This window comes from Podarcis filfolensis, assembly GCF_964270895.1.
Source record: "Podarcis filfolensis genome assembly, chromosome: 18".
NCBI classification, from domain to species: Eukaryota; Metazoa; Chordata; class Lepidosauria; order Squamata; family Lacertidae; genus Podarcis; species Podarcis filfolensis.
Genome location: NC_139622.1, coordinates 5,883,248 through 5,898,103, shown reverse-complemented (window position 1 = coordinate 5,898,103; position 14,856 = coordinate 5,883,248). Strand labels below are relative to the sequence as shown.

Below are 14,856 nucleotides of genomic sequence, written 5' to 3'. Positions count from 1 at the left end.
ACTTAGACTTGGTACATTTTTTTCTCTCCTTTTTGTCATTCCCCCCCCCCCTTGTTGTTTAGTCGTTTAGTCATGTCCGACTCTCCGTGACCCCCTGGACCAGAGCACGCCAGGCCCTCCTGTCTTCCACTGCCTCCTGCAGTTGGGTCAAACTCATCCTCTGTCGTCCCCTTCTCCTTGTGCCCTCCATCTTTCCCAACATCAGGGTCTTTTCCAGGGAATCTTCTCTTCTCATGAGGTGGCCAAAGTACTGGAGCCTCGGCTTCAGGACCTGTCCTTCCAGTGAGCACTCAGGGCTGATTTCCTTCAGAATGGAGAGGTTTGATCTTCTTGCAGTCCATGGGACTCTCAAGAGTCTCCTCCAGCACCAGAATTCAAAAGCATCCATTCTTCGGCGATCAGCCTTCTTTATGGTCCAGCTCTCACTTCCATACATCACTACTGGGAAAACCATAGCTATACGGACCTTTGTCGGCAAGATGATGTCTCTGCTTTTTAAGATGCTGTCCAGGTGTGTCATTGCTTTTCTCCCAAGGAGCAGGCGTCTTTTAATTTCGTGACTGCTTTCATCATCTGCAGTGATCATGGAGCCCAAGAAAGTAAAATCTCTCACTGCCTCCATTTCTCCTCCTTCTATTTGCCAGGAGGTGATGGGACCAGTGGCCATGATCTTCGTTTTTTGGATGTTGAGCTTCAGACCAATAGCTTAGGGGACTGAAAATCTGTGGCTCTGACCCCTCCCCATTTTAAAGGCCCCTTCCAGCTGAGGGGAGGGGCCGGCTTGCTTCCTGGCCTCCCCTCCCCTCTGGGTTGAAATTGGTGGGGGGCCCGATGCCCTTGCTGATCCATTGGGGGGCTTATAAATGTGACCCTCCCCCATTCTGAAATCAGGGAGGTTGTAAGTGGAGAAAAGAACAGAGGACTTGAATGTTAGAAAAATGTGGGAATGAAGTTATATGGCTTTAGTAGAAATGTTATAAGGAATTAAGTATAAATAGATTAATAGAGTATTAAAGGAAAAAATAAGGTTAGAATATGTTAAGATAATTATAGGATAGAAAAAATTTGGTGCATGCACACGAAAGCTCATACCAAGAACTAACTTAGTTGGTCTTTAAGGTGCTACTGGAAGGAAAATTTTTTTTTTTTGTTTTGACTATGGCAGACCAACACGGCTACCTATCTGTATAGGATAGAAAACAGGGAAGATGGAAAGGAATCGCTGAAACAATTAATAGAAGTGGAATACAAAAAGGGAGGTGTGAGGAGGTCGTGGAAATAAGTGAATGAAAGATAAGATATTGAAATTGCTTGATGTGTTTCAAACTGTTTTTGTTTTGTTTTGTTAGTTTATTGTGTCAGTGTTATGCAGTGTTTTTGTATTGTATTGTATAGTTCTTTTTTTCTTTTTGTATTGTTCTTTTTTGTAGTGTTTAAATTGTTGGAAAATTAATAAATATTATTAAAAAAAAGAGAGAGAGAGAAAAGAACGGAGGATGGACTTCGCCGGTGGCGCCCTGAATTTCGATCCTGTGTTTTGCTCGCCGACTCTTTGCACGTGTTGCAGACCTGCACGTCTGTAGCTCAAACCCGTGCAGCGTAGCGTGCAGCGATCCCCTTCGTTTCCTCATTTCCCCCATTCATAAAATGCTTGACCAATCAACAAGCGCCCTTCCTGACAGCGCCCTCTTTCCTTTGGCGATCAGACGCGCGGGATCAGGAGAGGTTGCGAAACATCGCCCTCTAGCGGCGACTGCGCTGGTACTGCAGCTGCCAAAGCAGGGAAGGGCGAAAGGGCGAAGAAGCCATTGACACGAAGGGGCTGCATTTGAGCGACCCTCCATTTAGTAGGAATCTTTAGAAATGCACAATAAATCATTCCAGGGACGGGTTTTGATCCTGCCAAGGTTGCTTTATTCAGGGAAAAGTTGGCCATCCGAGGAGGGGCTTGGGGCTGAGCCTGGCATTGCCCTAATCTCTGAAGCATATGGTCACGTCCCCACCTGCCCTATTGCATAAGGGTCAAGCCCTCCATCCTCACTTTGGAGGGTTGGACACAAACTCATCCAGGAAACAATGTCCTCCCGGTCTCAGTGTACAGTGGTACCTCAGGTTACATATGCTTCAGGTTACATACGCTTCAGGTTACAGACTCCACTAACCCAGAAATAGTGCTTCGGGTTAAGAACTCAGCTTCAGGATGAGAACAGAAATCGTGCTCCGGCGGCAGCAGGAGGCCCCATTAGCTAAAGTGGTGCTTCAGGTTAAGAACAGACTCAGGTTAAGAACGGACCTCCAGAACGAATTAAGTACTTAACCCGAGGTACCACAGTATTGGAATGCCGGGAAAGACAAAGGGGGGGGGGTTGTTTTTGTTTTTTTTAAGAAATATTTATTAAGATTTTACAAAAAACAGATATACAAAAACACATAATAAAAAAACAAGAAAAAAATAAGAATAAACACACACAAAAAATACAAAAAATTAAAAACAATTCTTTTTCATAATTTAAAACTCATTTGCTTGTTTCTTTGACTTCCTCACACCTCCCCTTCTTGTATTCCCATTTAAATAATCAAATCAGCAAATCCTTACCCTCTTTCATTTATCTTATCTCTATAACTTAACATTTTATAACTCAGTATTTTCATCCATTATCAATTCATTTTTGCATATTCTTATTAACTTTGTTACTAATACCACTTATTTCCAATCCAACACCATTTTAGTTTTTTTTTTTTTACCTATTTATGCCCTTCTTCCATATTCTTAAAGCATTACAGCTGGAAACCACTTAATTTCTATCCAACATCATTCTAACATTCATTAATTTTGCAATATTTCTGTAGATAGTCTTTAAATTTCTTCCAATCTCCTTCCACCGCCTCTTCTCCCTGGTCCCGGATTCTGCCAGTCATTTCTGCCAGTCCCATATAGTCCATCATCTTCATCTGCCATTCTTCCAAAGTGGGTAAATCTTGTGTCTTCCAATACTTTGCAATAAGTATTCTTGCTGCTGTTGTAGCGTACATAAAAAAAGTTCTATCCTTCTTTGGCACCAATTGGCCGACAATGCTCAGAAGAAAGGCCTCTGGTTTCTTCAGGAAGGTATATTTAAATACCTTTTTCATTTCATTATAGATCATTTCCCAGAAAGCCTTAATTCTTGGGCACGTCCACCAAAGGTGAAAGAATGTACCTTCATTTTCTTTACATTTCCAACATTTATTATCGGGCAAATGATATATTTTGCAAGCTTGACTGGTGTCATGTACCACCTGTATATCATTTTCATAATATTCTCTCTTAAGGCATTACATGCCGTAAATTTCATACCTGTGGTCCACAACTGTTCCCAGTCAGCAAACATAATGTTATGTCCGACATCTTGTGCCCATTTAATCATAGCAGATTTCACCGTTTCATCCTGAGTATTCCATTTCAACAGCAAGTTATACATCCTTGACAAAATCTTAGTTTTGGGTTCTAACAGTTTTGTTTCTAATTTTGATTTTTCCACCTGGAAGCCAGTTTTCTTGTCCAAATTATATGGTACTTGACATTGTTTGGAGGGTCAGAGATGACAGGCATTTCCCTCTGTCTTACATTTTTGATTGACACGGCATCAGTTTTCACCCCAGTACCACACCTGTTCTATGACATGTTCATGGCATGTGTGTGATGCTTCCAGCAAGGTGTTGTGGGAAACCTGGAGAAACTTTGAAAAAGGAGGAGCCCTCATTGTTCAGGGCTTCTCTCTGCATCTTCTATGGTGTATTCGGGAGTCATTGTTATCAGAAAGTTTTTCCTGATGTTTGGAATCGCCTTTCTTGTAACTTTGCAATAATGTTCTGAATTTATATACATACAGGGGTACCTCGGGTTACAGACGCTTCAGGTTACAGACTCCGCTAACCCAGAAATATTACCTCGGGTTAAGAACTTTGCTTCAGGATGAGAACAGAAATCGCGCGGCGGCAGCGGGAGGCCCTATTAGCTAAAGTTGTGCTTCAGGTTAAGAACAGTTTCAGGTTAAGAATGGACCTCCAGAACGAATTAAGTTCTTAACCCAAGGTACCACTGTATATATAAACCAGCATGACTAAGCCGCCTCTGGTGAACCAGAGCAGCGCACGGAAACGTCGTTTACCTTCCCGCTGGAGCGGTACCTATGTATCTACTTGCACTTTGACTTGCTTTCGAACTGCTAGGTTGGCAGGAGCAGGGACCGAGCAACGGGCGCTCACCCCGTCATTGCGGGGATTCGAACCGCCGACCTTCTGATCGGCAAGTCCTAGGCTCTGTGGTTTAATCCACAGTGCCACCCGCGTTGCAATAATATATAATATAATATAATATAATATAATATAATATAATATAATAATATAATAATATAATATAATAGTATAGTATAGTATAGTATAGTATAGTATAGTATAGTATAGTATAGTATAATTAATATAATATAATATAATATAATATAATATAATATAATATAATATAATATAAAACACATTCCCCCCAAATTAATATTTCATTACTAATTAATATTAGTAATAATAATGAAATAAGTGAAGACAGAGGCTCCTCCCAGCTTTGCCTTGCCCTGCCTAGTGGGCGTGACCACTCCCCACTAAACCCCGCCCCACCTCTCCCCGCTTTCCACTGCTGCCTTTCGTGACCCATTGCCTTCCCCAGCTCTACTCTCCCCACCTCCTTTCACAATGACTTGCGGCCAGATTGGTGTAGTTCCCTCTCCCCTCTCTTCCCGCCTGCCTCGCCCACCCCTAATCCTATTCCTAACCCTGGCCAATGCAATAAAATTCACTGGATCCCAGTCAAGGCTTGGCTAAGGTCAGTTGCTACTTTTTGGAACAGGGAGCAGAGCTTACACAATACAGAAATTAAACCAACAGACTATGGAAGATGTCTTAAATGAATTTCTCAGTTTATTGATTTACGAAGCTTAGGAGAATGAAATGATGTGAAGTGAGCTTATGAATGATAGCGCATAAATGCGGGAAATGGCGCATAGAAAAGTGAATACATAGAACTGGCATAACCAAAGAGTATTGTGGAATATTAGAATTGATATGGTTAATAGGTAGTCATGACAAAGCAAACAGACTCAAAAACCTAACTCCTCTCTCCCTCCAGCCTATCTTGTTGTGAGAGAAATATAAGTTCCCAAAACACAAAATTATTAAAAGATAATAGTTTACAAACTAAGGGCAGTAGACCAGGACTCATTGTAGTCCTTGGCAAAGCAAGGTAGCAAAACATTTCCTCCCATCTTACTGTTCATGTCAACAGGACTACACAAAACCTGGGCTAAGAAGGAACATAATCTCTTTCACAGATGAAGAATGAGCAACATGGATGAGCAAGTGTGTTTCCTTTATGCACTTCTGGACATCAGGAACATGGAAAGTTTTAAGAATCAGATGTCCCCTTAATTTCTGGTTGTCAGGTGCTCCTTTGTGTTCAGATCAGGCCTCAGCACAATAATGTAGCACTTGGGAAGGAAGATGCAGCCCAGAAGCCCAGCACTGGAGGCCAACATAGAGAAGATCTGCACGGCCACCATGTACTTGCCCTTGGTGCTCAGGTAGGTGGGCACAAAAGAGACCCAAACACTGCAGAAGACCAGCATGCTGAAGGTGATCAGCTTGGCTTCGTTGAAGGAGCCAGGCAGCTTCCTGGCTAGGAAAGCCACCGTGAAGCAGGTGGCAGCCAAGAAGCCCAGGTAGCCGAGGGCAACGTAAAACATGGCCACAGACCCTTCGTTGCATTGCAGGATGATCTCTTCCACCTGGGAGCGCATGTCGGACTCTGGGAATGGGGGAGAAGAGCCCAGCCAGATGGTGCAGATGAGAACTTGCCCCCCAGAACAGGAGATGACAATGGAGTTGGCCAGACTCTTGCCCAGCCATCTCCTCAGCCTGTTCCCGGGCTTTGTGGCCAGGAAGGCCAGCACCACCGTGATGGTCTTTGCCAAGACAGAAGAAACAGCAACTGAGAAGATGATGCTGAAGGCCGTTTGTCGGAGAAGGCAGGTCTCTTTCCTTGGGCGCCCGATGAAGAGGAAGGAGGACAGAAAGGAAAGCAGGAGGGAGACGAGGAGGATGTAGGAGAGGTCCCGGTTGTTGGCTTTGACTATGGGAGTTTTCTTGTATTTAATGAAGATTCCCAACACAATGCCTGCTGTTAAGGACAAGAAGAGGGCAACGGAAGCTAACACCATTCCCAAATATTCTTCATAAGCCAGGAAGGTGGTAATCTTGGGGACACATTGATCTCTGTCCTTGTTTGAATGGTGATCTTCTGGGCATTTGGTGCAATGTTCTGCATCTGAGGAAGAGAAAAAGAGTGGCTGCAGCATCACTTACATCCCTAATGATCTGTGCTCTATTACATTTTGAAGAAATGCTAGACATTTCTTCCTTATGATCTTTCCTTTCAACTCTCTTCCAGGATGTAATGAAGGCGATTAATCCTAAAGAAGTTGAGGAAGGAGCCACATTCCACAATGTCTGCAGAATTCTCAGAAAAAGTGTGAGACTAGATTACTGCCCTGTGATTACTCTCAATAGGAATACCTTCCCCCTTGGAGTCACCCACCTTCCTGGGCGGAAAAGGTCCCTTCCGCACACCGAGCACAACCATAGCAGCAAATGGGCTTTCCTTCTAGAACCACCTTGGCATATCCAGGTTGACATTTTTCTGTACACCTGGAACGAGGCACGGCCTAACCAGAAAGACAAGAAGGTGCAACAAAGAGGAACAGTTAGGAGTATTTGTGGGTATGTAATTCACTCATAGGGACGCGGGTGGCGCTGTGGGTTAAACCACAGAGCCTAGGACTTGCTGATCAGAAGGTCAGAGGTTTGAATTACCATGACGGGGTGAGCTCCCGTTGCTCAGTCCCTGCTCCTGCCAACCTAGCAGTTCCAAAGCACGTCAAAAGTGCAAGTAGATAAATAGGTACCGCTCCAGCAGGAAGGTAAACGGTGTTTCCGTGCGCTGCTCTGGTTCGCCCGAAGCGGCTTAGTCATGATGCCCACATGACCCAGAAGCTGTACGCCGGCTCCCTCGGCCATTAAAGAGAGATGAGCACCGCAACCCCAGAGTCGGCCACGACTGGACCTAATGATCAGGGTCCCGTTACCTTTACCTTAATTCACACATAGAGTGAATTCAAAGGGATCTCTGGACTGCAGCCTTTGACCCCTCATCAGGGTCCTTTCAACCCCCCACTGACCATTGGGGTGACCAGAATATCTTGTTCTTCATAATTCGTTCAGTACAACTGAGGTTTGTGCCACAAAACTCTCTTTCCTCTTCTCCGTTTACCTGCTTCCCTGCTTAATAAATCTTCAAAGAATATGGCAATGGAGTCTGAAATCTGAGTTCCCCAAATTTCAGGATTCTGATAATCTCTCAACCGCTAATTAAGACACCTTTAATATGACTTTTCGAAATATTGGTTTCCCTCACTCTGTTCTTGAGGCATGCAAGGTTTCCTCTTGTTGCTGATGTATTTCCCTAGTTATTTCTAGTTTATGTGCCATTTCTTAACGTTAACCTTATATTACAATAGGGTTTTTTTAAAAAAAAAATTATCATCCTTCACCAACAACTGTGCACTTCTCAATGCCTGCACATACAATAGCTTAAAATTTGCAACATCTACAACTGAGCTTACTTCACTAATGTAAAAAATCCACAATAAATCAGTAATTATTATTTCTAAAATAAATTGCTTTCCATCCTTCTGCATGTATGATAACCCAATAGTTCACTTTTACTAGGTGTTTTCCCTTTTCTTCTTATCTTCGTAGTCCATTCGGTTAAAGATTCTGTCCAGAATTCTTAAATTCTCAGTCTGGCTCGGAAATAAATGGTGTCTTTTCTAAGGACCTCTGGGCTCTATCCTTTCTTTGAGCACCCCAAATTCCCCTCCTATCTCAGCTGCTGTGAAAAGAAGGAATGGTGGTTGCAACTGTTATTGATGGTCAAGACACCATTAGTCAACCTGATATGGTCATTTTTTCAGCGGTTCTTCAAGGAAAACCATATTCAGGATCTATTAGCCTCCCCTCTCTGTGATTCCCCTTACCTTGTTGAATTTCTTGGGCCACTCAATGGCTTCTGGGTTAATGGTGAACTTTATGCCAGCCAATGTCTCTCTCCTTATATTCCCAATTTGCACAAGGTCACGAGACTTATTGGGATAGATCGCCCAGTTCATAATATCGAAGTCCGCTGGTAGCTCCCAGTTCTCACCCAAGCACAGCCTTCCTCTGGAAGTATTCAGACACCAGATTTCTCTTAAGAAAGGGTGAAGCTGGAATGGTGGGGGAAAACACCAGCATTAAGAAATCTGGAAGCCAAGATGGATATCTCAGTCCTACTCACTTCAACCTCTTATGATTTGGGGCTGCGTGTATCTCATGTAGATTGGAATTCCTATTCAGCCATTTTTATTACTACAGACCCTGCAAGTGCTCCAATTTTCCAGGGATGTCCCTGAATTAGAGAGAGTTTTTCATTTGATCCCAGAATTTTGCACTTTTCCTTAGAATGTCCCTATTTTCATTGGAGAAATGTTGGCGGATGTGGAGTTATCCAACCCACAAGGCGTCCAATCCTATATCAGGAATTTTAAATATGTTTAATATTTTAGTATGAATTTCTTTATTTTGGGAGCTGCCCAGAGTGCTGAGGCAACCCAAAGAGACGTGTGGGGTATAAACAGTGCTATTTTTCTAGAAAAGAAGGTGCCGGAACTCACCATGAACACCTCCCTCTGAGAATGGCAATGGCACCCACCTGAGAGGTGCCAAAACTGAGTTTCAATGAGTTCCGCCTTTAAAAAGTTCTGGATATAAACAGTAAAATTATCGTTATGGAATGGGACGTCTCTATTTTCATCAGAGAAATGTTGGGCTGTATGCTACTATTACTAGTACTAATAGTAACTATGATTTTTTACAGGTCTATCCCCAGTCAAGATCAGCATCTGTGTGGACTGCCGTTTGCAAAAAGGGGAAGGAAATACCTGCCACGGCTGTAGCCTTTGGGGTCCCCATTGCTCTCCTTCCTCCACCATCAGCCTCCTCTGGGATCTAGATGAAAGCGAAGCATGCAAGGCCTGAGCCACAGCCTGAACATTGATGTAAGTGCCATAGCTGTCTAGAGACAGGGCTCTCTCACGCTCCTCTTGGGGCAACAGCTGCAGTTTCTCCTCCTCTCTGCATCTTACCCTGCCTTTCACGGACAACAGATGCTTTGAATATGAACACTGAAAAGCTTCACCCAAAAAATCGGGAAGAAGATTGGACTGCAATTTATAGTTGTCACCTTTGCTGCTCCTTATTCCAGTCTGAATTGCAAAGGACAGAGAACCATGGAGGTGCTGGAATAAATTTGGAGGGAGGTGAATGCCAGTTCCGATTTCTAGCAACGCTGTTGTGATCCAGACTTTTGCCCCTATTACCTTCTCATATACTATGTTCATTGCCAGGAGTAGAATGATGCCCATTGCATTGCTTACATAGTAAAAAAATACCCCAACTTGTCTCCATAGAAAAAAAGGTTCCCCAGGTCTCATAAATTGATTTGGATCATTTTCTGGTAATATTTTTGATAAAGCAATGCAGATGCCTTTGCTGAGCATCAGAGGTTTCACAGCACTCACAAATCTTTCTCCACTGTCATTGTCTGGAGTGCAGAGGCCAATCCACGTCCATCCAAAATACAGGAGCAATTCAACAATCCCCTGGTACTGACTTTCCTCTTTGGGAGTCATCCGGTAGACAAAAGGGAACAGGGTTTTACCTTCGAGAACCTGGGCAGTGAAGCCATAACTGATCTAGCAAGGAAAGCAAAAGATCAGCAATTTATTTTACTTTCATCATAATGGGTATTTAATCATCTGAAATGCCTGATATCTAAATCTCTGCTGGCTGAGGCTGATGGGAGTTTTAGTCTGAAACATCTGGAGGTGTCAGGTTGGTGAAGGCTCAGTTTTGAAAAAGGGATGTTGGAGCCATAGCTCAGGATTTTCCCATTTTGAAAAATATCCCTGTTTGACCCCAAAGAGAAAATAGAATTTTACGCAGTTGAAATTCTATTTTCCTCCATGCTCTCCCACTACTTACCTGAGGGATTTTGTAGATGCCTGACAAGGCTGAAATCACTCTTGAGATGAAAGTGTTGCTTCTTTCAAGAACAGCCAGCAGGTGATTCTGTTCTCCACAGTGATAATTGGGAATATTGCATCCACTGCCTGCAAGCAGCTCTAGCATGGCGTCCGAAGTCATCCTTGCATCGAAATAGTTCTCATAGATGTTGTAGCCCAGGGTGATGTTGGGTAAGAGCCTGAGATCCTGGTTGATCTCTTGGATGGTGAACAGGAAAGACAATGTTTGAAAGTAGGACCTAGTTGCCTCCCTGCAATAAATGAATTCTTTAAAAAGAGTGAATCTGATATTCATATTAATGGGAGGGAGGAAACATTATATGATCTACACCGATTAGTATTTATCCTTTTACATTAATATCAAACCTTTTCCTGTTTCCTGCATAGAACAAAAATTTGGAAATCTCTGCTCCATGACCGGAGCTTTGATGCAAACAGCACACAGAGCTGTTCAACAGTGGAACAGACTCCCTCCGAAGGTGACCATGTGTCATGGATGCTTCAGGTGAGATTCCTTCGGGTTCCTTCCATCTCTACAACTCTATGATTCTTTTCTACTCTGGTTCTATGAGTAAGAAATGAAGGCGCCCCTCAAAATGTGTGCTATACTGGGAAGTTGCTGCAAGGGCTGCTTTTGCTGCAGTGGTCTTTGGCTTCTTGCAAGGGGCTAGACTATAGGTAGATAAGAGACCATTTGATTGAACGAGGAGAAGCACCAAATACCTCAGGCCCCTTTTAGTTACATATGAGGCCTGGTGCCTTTCAGGTTTGAGTGTGTGGTAAAACCTATAATTTTGCACATGTTTTTCATCAGTGACTCCACCAATGAGGACACACCCTGATCTGTATTATTCCATATAATCATTTTATTTGAAGCATATCATTCCTGCTCTTCACGCATAGATATACAACCATTTTCAAGAGTTTCTTAAAACGCTTCTAATTTTTTTAAAAAACAGTGACAGAAAGGGAAAAGTGATGGGATTGGAGGAGGAAACCTTTAATGTAGCTCAGACAGATTTCCCCATGGTGGGCTGCAGGGCTCCTGTTCCATCGTGTTAATAGAATAAGGTTGGGATAGGAAACAGGTACCTATGGATTGCAAGTGAAGAAACATCAAACATCTCACTACTTAGAAATGAGGCCAGTTGTTTGTGTGTGAAAAAAAGGAATAATTCCTTTTCACATTTTAGAGACCTGACTCCACGAAAAGGAAGTCTCCTGATTCATATTATTTTATTCATCATTTCAATTAAAGTACATCTTTTCTGCTCTCCAGCCACCAAACGTCACCCAGAGGATCTTAAATTCCATTTGTAAAACTGTAGCATTCCCTAACGACAGTTTCTGAATTGTCCAAATGGAATAATATTGAATAAAGCCCTTGAGCCTTGGGAATTGCCTGAGTTTCATGGCACCCTGCAGGTGGGGAAATTCAGTGCATCCTTTTGACTCCTGACCAGATTGATTGGCATCCTTGCATTCTACTAAAAGCAACACAGAATCAAAGGTAGGAGAGTGTTTCACTAAGGAAGACCCAGAGAACATGGAAATAGGAGAGGTTTGTGTGGAATCTTTTACTGTACTCCCCAGCTCCCATCCCCCCCAAGCAGCAAGACCAATGGTCAGGGCAGGGTAGACCTGCAACATGAGGACAGCCTTGGCTCCCCAGCCCTGAGAAAGGCGCTCTTTACTTGATAAATAGGAACCACTAGAAGGACCGCGAAACTGTGAAGTACATACACTTCATTCCTGGCGAAGGGTGTCTGAGAAAAGTTGCATGGAGTGTTCCTATAAAAGTGTTTTGGAGAGATGATCCCACTGATGAGAAAGTGTCCAGGCCGGTAGTAATTGCGAGCATCCGTTTGATCCCTGACCAGATTCAAGGGGCATTTCGCCTTGTGGTTCCCGCAGACTCCAAAGGGCATCATGAGCAGCAGAAGCTGCAACAGAAGGAGCAGGGATCTCATTCTGGCTGTGCCTCCTCCTCCTCTTACCTGCCAAGGAGGCAAAGCAGAAGAACCCAAAGACTCTTGCAAGGCCAGACTGCCTGGGCTTTCCCAATCTGGGTGGTTTTCAACTCTACCTTCAGAGCTCGGAAGCACAAGGCAGGCACACCCCTCTTTCGCCAGTTCTGCATCTTGACTCAGTCTGTCTCCAACACAGGAAATATTCTCTGCACCAACTTTTTCTTTCCCAGACAGAGCGCAATTAATATTGTCATGTTGCTTTCCGAGGCTTATGCAATCTCCTGAAATATCTCCTGAGCTTTCAGAAGATGAGATGACTATAATTTTGATTATTCCAAGTGGAATAAGTTTCATCACTAAAACTTTCTGGAGTCTTGAATGGCTCAAGCGGCAGGTGCAGAGCTGGAGAAAAACACGCTTGATTCTAGCCGATCCCTTCTGATGAAACTGGTGGAATATGATGAAATGTATAAACTCAGAGGACAAAATGATGGATTGTTTTTTTACGATCTTTATTTACTCATTAAGAAATACACAAATCAAACATATTGTTCTGTAATGAAAGAAACACTTTACACAAAAAGAAAATAGAAAATAGAAAAGAAAGGGGGGAAAGAAGAGAAAGAATATCGAGAAATAGAAAAAATAGAAAGAAAGTTAAATGAAGAATCTTATCAAAGACATACAGTTTTTTAAGAAATACAAACCATCAGCGACATTAGTATAAACATCTATTTCCATCAATAAATCCTTTTATCTTCACCTTATCAATTTCTCCTCGCTACTCTTCCTTTTCTTATTTATGTCTAATCTCTGGTTTTATTCCCTGATTTGTTAATAACTTCCTTCTACCTCTATACGGTTCCTAATTCCTCATTTCTTAAAATTTCTGTGTCTGTTCTTATTGTACAAAAGACCATTCTCTTAACTCTGTGGAATTTAATCTATGCTCCACCAAGACTAATAATGGGAAACATATTTCATCATGTAATTTTAATAAACATCCCATTCTTTTTCCTGAATGATTTCTTATTGATTCTCTTAGTTTCGCTAATTCCAGATATAAGTTTCATCACACTAACTTTCTGGATTCTTGACTGGCTCAAGCAGCAGGTGCAGAGCGGGAGAAAAACAGGATGGACAGAAGTCAAGGGGTGTGTTTGGGAGTTGGAAGTTTGGTTTGAACTTTGCTCACAAGGACCAAAGAAGAGACTTGAAGCTGGATCCGACCATGGACTCTCCTTCCTTGGAGGTTTTGAAGCAGAGGTCGGACAGTCATCTTTTGGGGGGCGGGGGTGGAGCGTGTTATTGGGTTGGTGTTTTTATTTTGATTATATATATTGTGGCTTTATATTTTGATTTTGTTCTGTGAACTGCCCTGAGGCCTCCGGGCCTAGGGCAGTATATAGATTCAAGAAATGAAGAAATAAAAATCAACCAGTGGAGAATGCAGAGTAATAACATCCTCATTACTGTGAACGGGATACATGGTGGTGGGATCTTGTTTCCTAGAGGCTTCTAGAAACAGAGACTGGTGGAGCCTGCGATGGGGAGGGTTTTCTCAAGCCCATCTCTGGCCACTTTGGGTGGTGGAGATTTTTTAGCTGAGATTCCTGCATTGCAGAGGGTTGGACTAGAGGACCTTGGGGTCCCTTTCCAAGTCTGCCATTCTATGGTTCATTGGGGGTTTTTAAGAAGAGGTGGGAGAGTCAGGTATGGACAACAGCCAGATGAAGAAGTCCTAGCGTCGTATCCCAAGCATTCAAACCCTTTTAAAATGTAGGGTTTTTTGGGGAGGGCAGAGGCTGTTATTGGGTAGTAGTTTTTTATTTTGATTATATATATTGTGGTTTTATATTTTGATTTTGCTCTCTGAACCACCCTGAGGCCTCCAGGCATAGGGCAGTATATAGATTCAACAAGTAAATAAATATGAAGGAATAAATGGAGAATGCTGAGAATCCTCAGTACTGTGAACGGGATACATGGTGGTGGGATCTTGTTTCCTAGAGGCTGCTAGAAACAGAGACTGGTGGAGCCTGCGATGGGGAGGGTTTTCTCAAGCCCACCCTCCGGCCACTTTGGGTGGGTCTGGGCTGCTTGATTCCTGCCAATCCCTTCTGGATCTCCCCCGGAAGGGAAGTAGCGCGTTGGTGGCTTCAAAGCCACTTCAAGTGAATTTCCACCCCATCTTTGAAAGGCTTCTACAACAGAGGGAAGCTCTCTGGGGTTGGTGGAGGGGAGAAAGGTTGCTCTGAACTTTCGACTCTCCCTTCCCCTTTGACATGTTCTGGGGAAGGTGAGCTTCTGTTGCACATGGAGCCAACTTGCTCCTCGTCTTTCAGCAGAAACTTCTCTACTTGTAAACAATTGCGTGTGCAGAAGCCAGGTGTGACGGAAAAGTTGCTTCCATAAGTATTTCTTTTTTACTTTTATCTCCTGCCGGCAAATGGTGAAAGAATGGCAGCCTTTGATTGGCTGAGGTTCCAGGAGGGAGAGTTTAAAAAGAGAGGCGTTGGAGGGAGACATGGAGTTGGGCTGTTGAGAGTGGTGTGGTTGGTTGAGTTGAGCTGGTTGAGGAAGGAGGTTGGGAGTTGGGTAGGGAGATAGGATAGGAGTCAGGTTGAAATACAACGCGTGTTGAGGAGGCAGAGTTGGTTCTGGAGAAAAGGTCCACTCCA

General features: G+C 43.2%; 2 protein-coding genes across 3 annotated transcripts in view; one reads left to right on the top strand and one right to left on the bottom strand.

Annotated features, from left to right (window-relative positions):
* Window positions 1-4,932: 4,932 nt before the first annotated feature.
* On the bottom strand, window positions 4,933-13,233 carry LOC310753603 (vomeronasal type-2 receptor 26-like). The gene is made up of 6 exons (XM_083595020.1): window positions 11,949-13,233; window positions 10,165-10,456; window positions 9,063-9,875; window positions 8,121-8,348; window positions 6,623-6,749; window positions 4,933-6,352 (listed from the first exon to the last, which is right to left on the bottom strand). The coding sequence occupies exons 1-6, from the start codon at window positions 12,527-12,529 to the stop codon at window positions 5,454-5,456; spliced, it is 2,940 nt and encodes a 979-aa protein (XP_083451146.1). The 5' UTR covers window positions 12,530-13,233; the 3' UTR covers window positions 4,933-5,453.
* LOC310753287 (vomeronasal type-2 receptor 26-like) overlaps window positions 5,313-14,856 on the top strand; it is a 48,127-nt gene continuing 38,583 nt past the window's right edge. Inside the window, exons 1-4 of one of the 2 annotated variants that reach the window (XR_014543317.1) lie at window positions 5,313-5,388; window positions 6,595-6,804; window positions 8,999-9,179; window positions 10,593-10,710. The gene's annotated coding sequence lies outside the window, so the exon portion shown is untranslated. Of the gene's footprint in view, window positions 5,389-6,594; window positions 6,805-8,998; window positions 9,180-10,592; window positions 10,711-14,856 lie in introns of those variants that run through there. The other variant, XM_083594410.1, reaches the window with a different exon arrangement.

What these genes read in the sequence shown, in the direction of transcription:
- LOC310753603 (XM_083595020.1), bottom strand. Translation starts at nt 12,529, where the DNA reads ATGAAACTTATTCCACTTGGAATAATCAAAATTATAGTCATCTCATCT. An exon ending in CCCTTCGCCAGGAATGAAGT is followed by an intron (nt 10,457 to 11,948) that starts GTATGTACTTCA and finishes CATTTATTGCAG; the next exon opens with GGAGGCAACTAGGTCCTACT. An exon ending in GGCCCAAGAAATTCAACAAG is followed by an intron (nt 6,750 to 8,120) that starts GTAAGGGGAATC and finishes CTTTCTGGTTAG; the next exon opens with GCCGTGCCTCGTTCCAGGTG.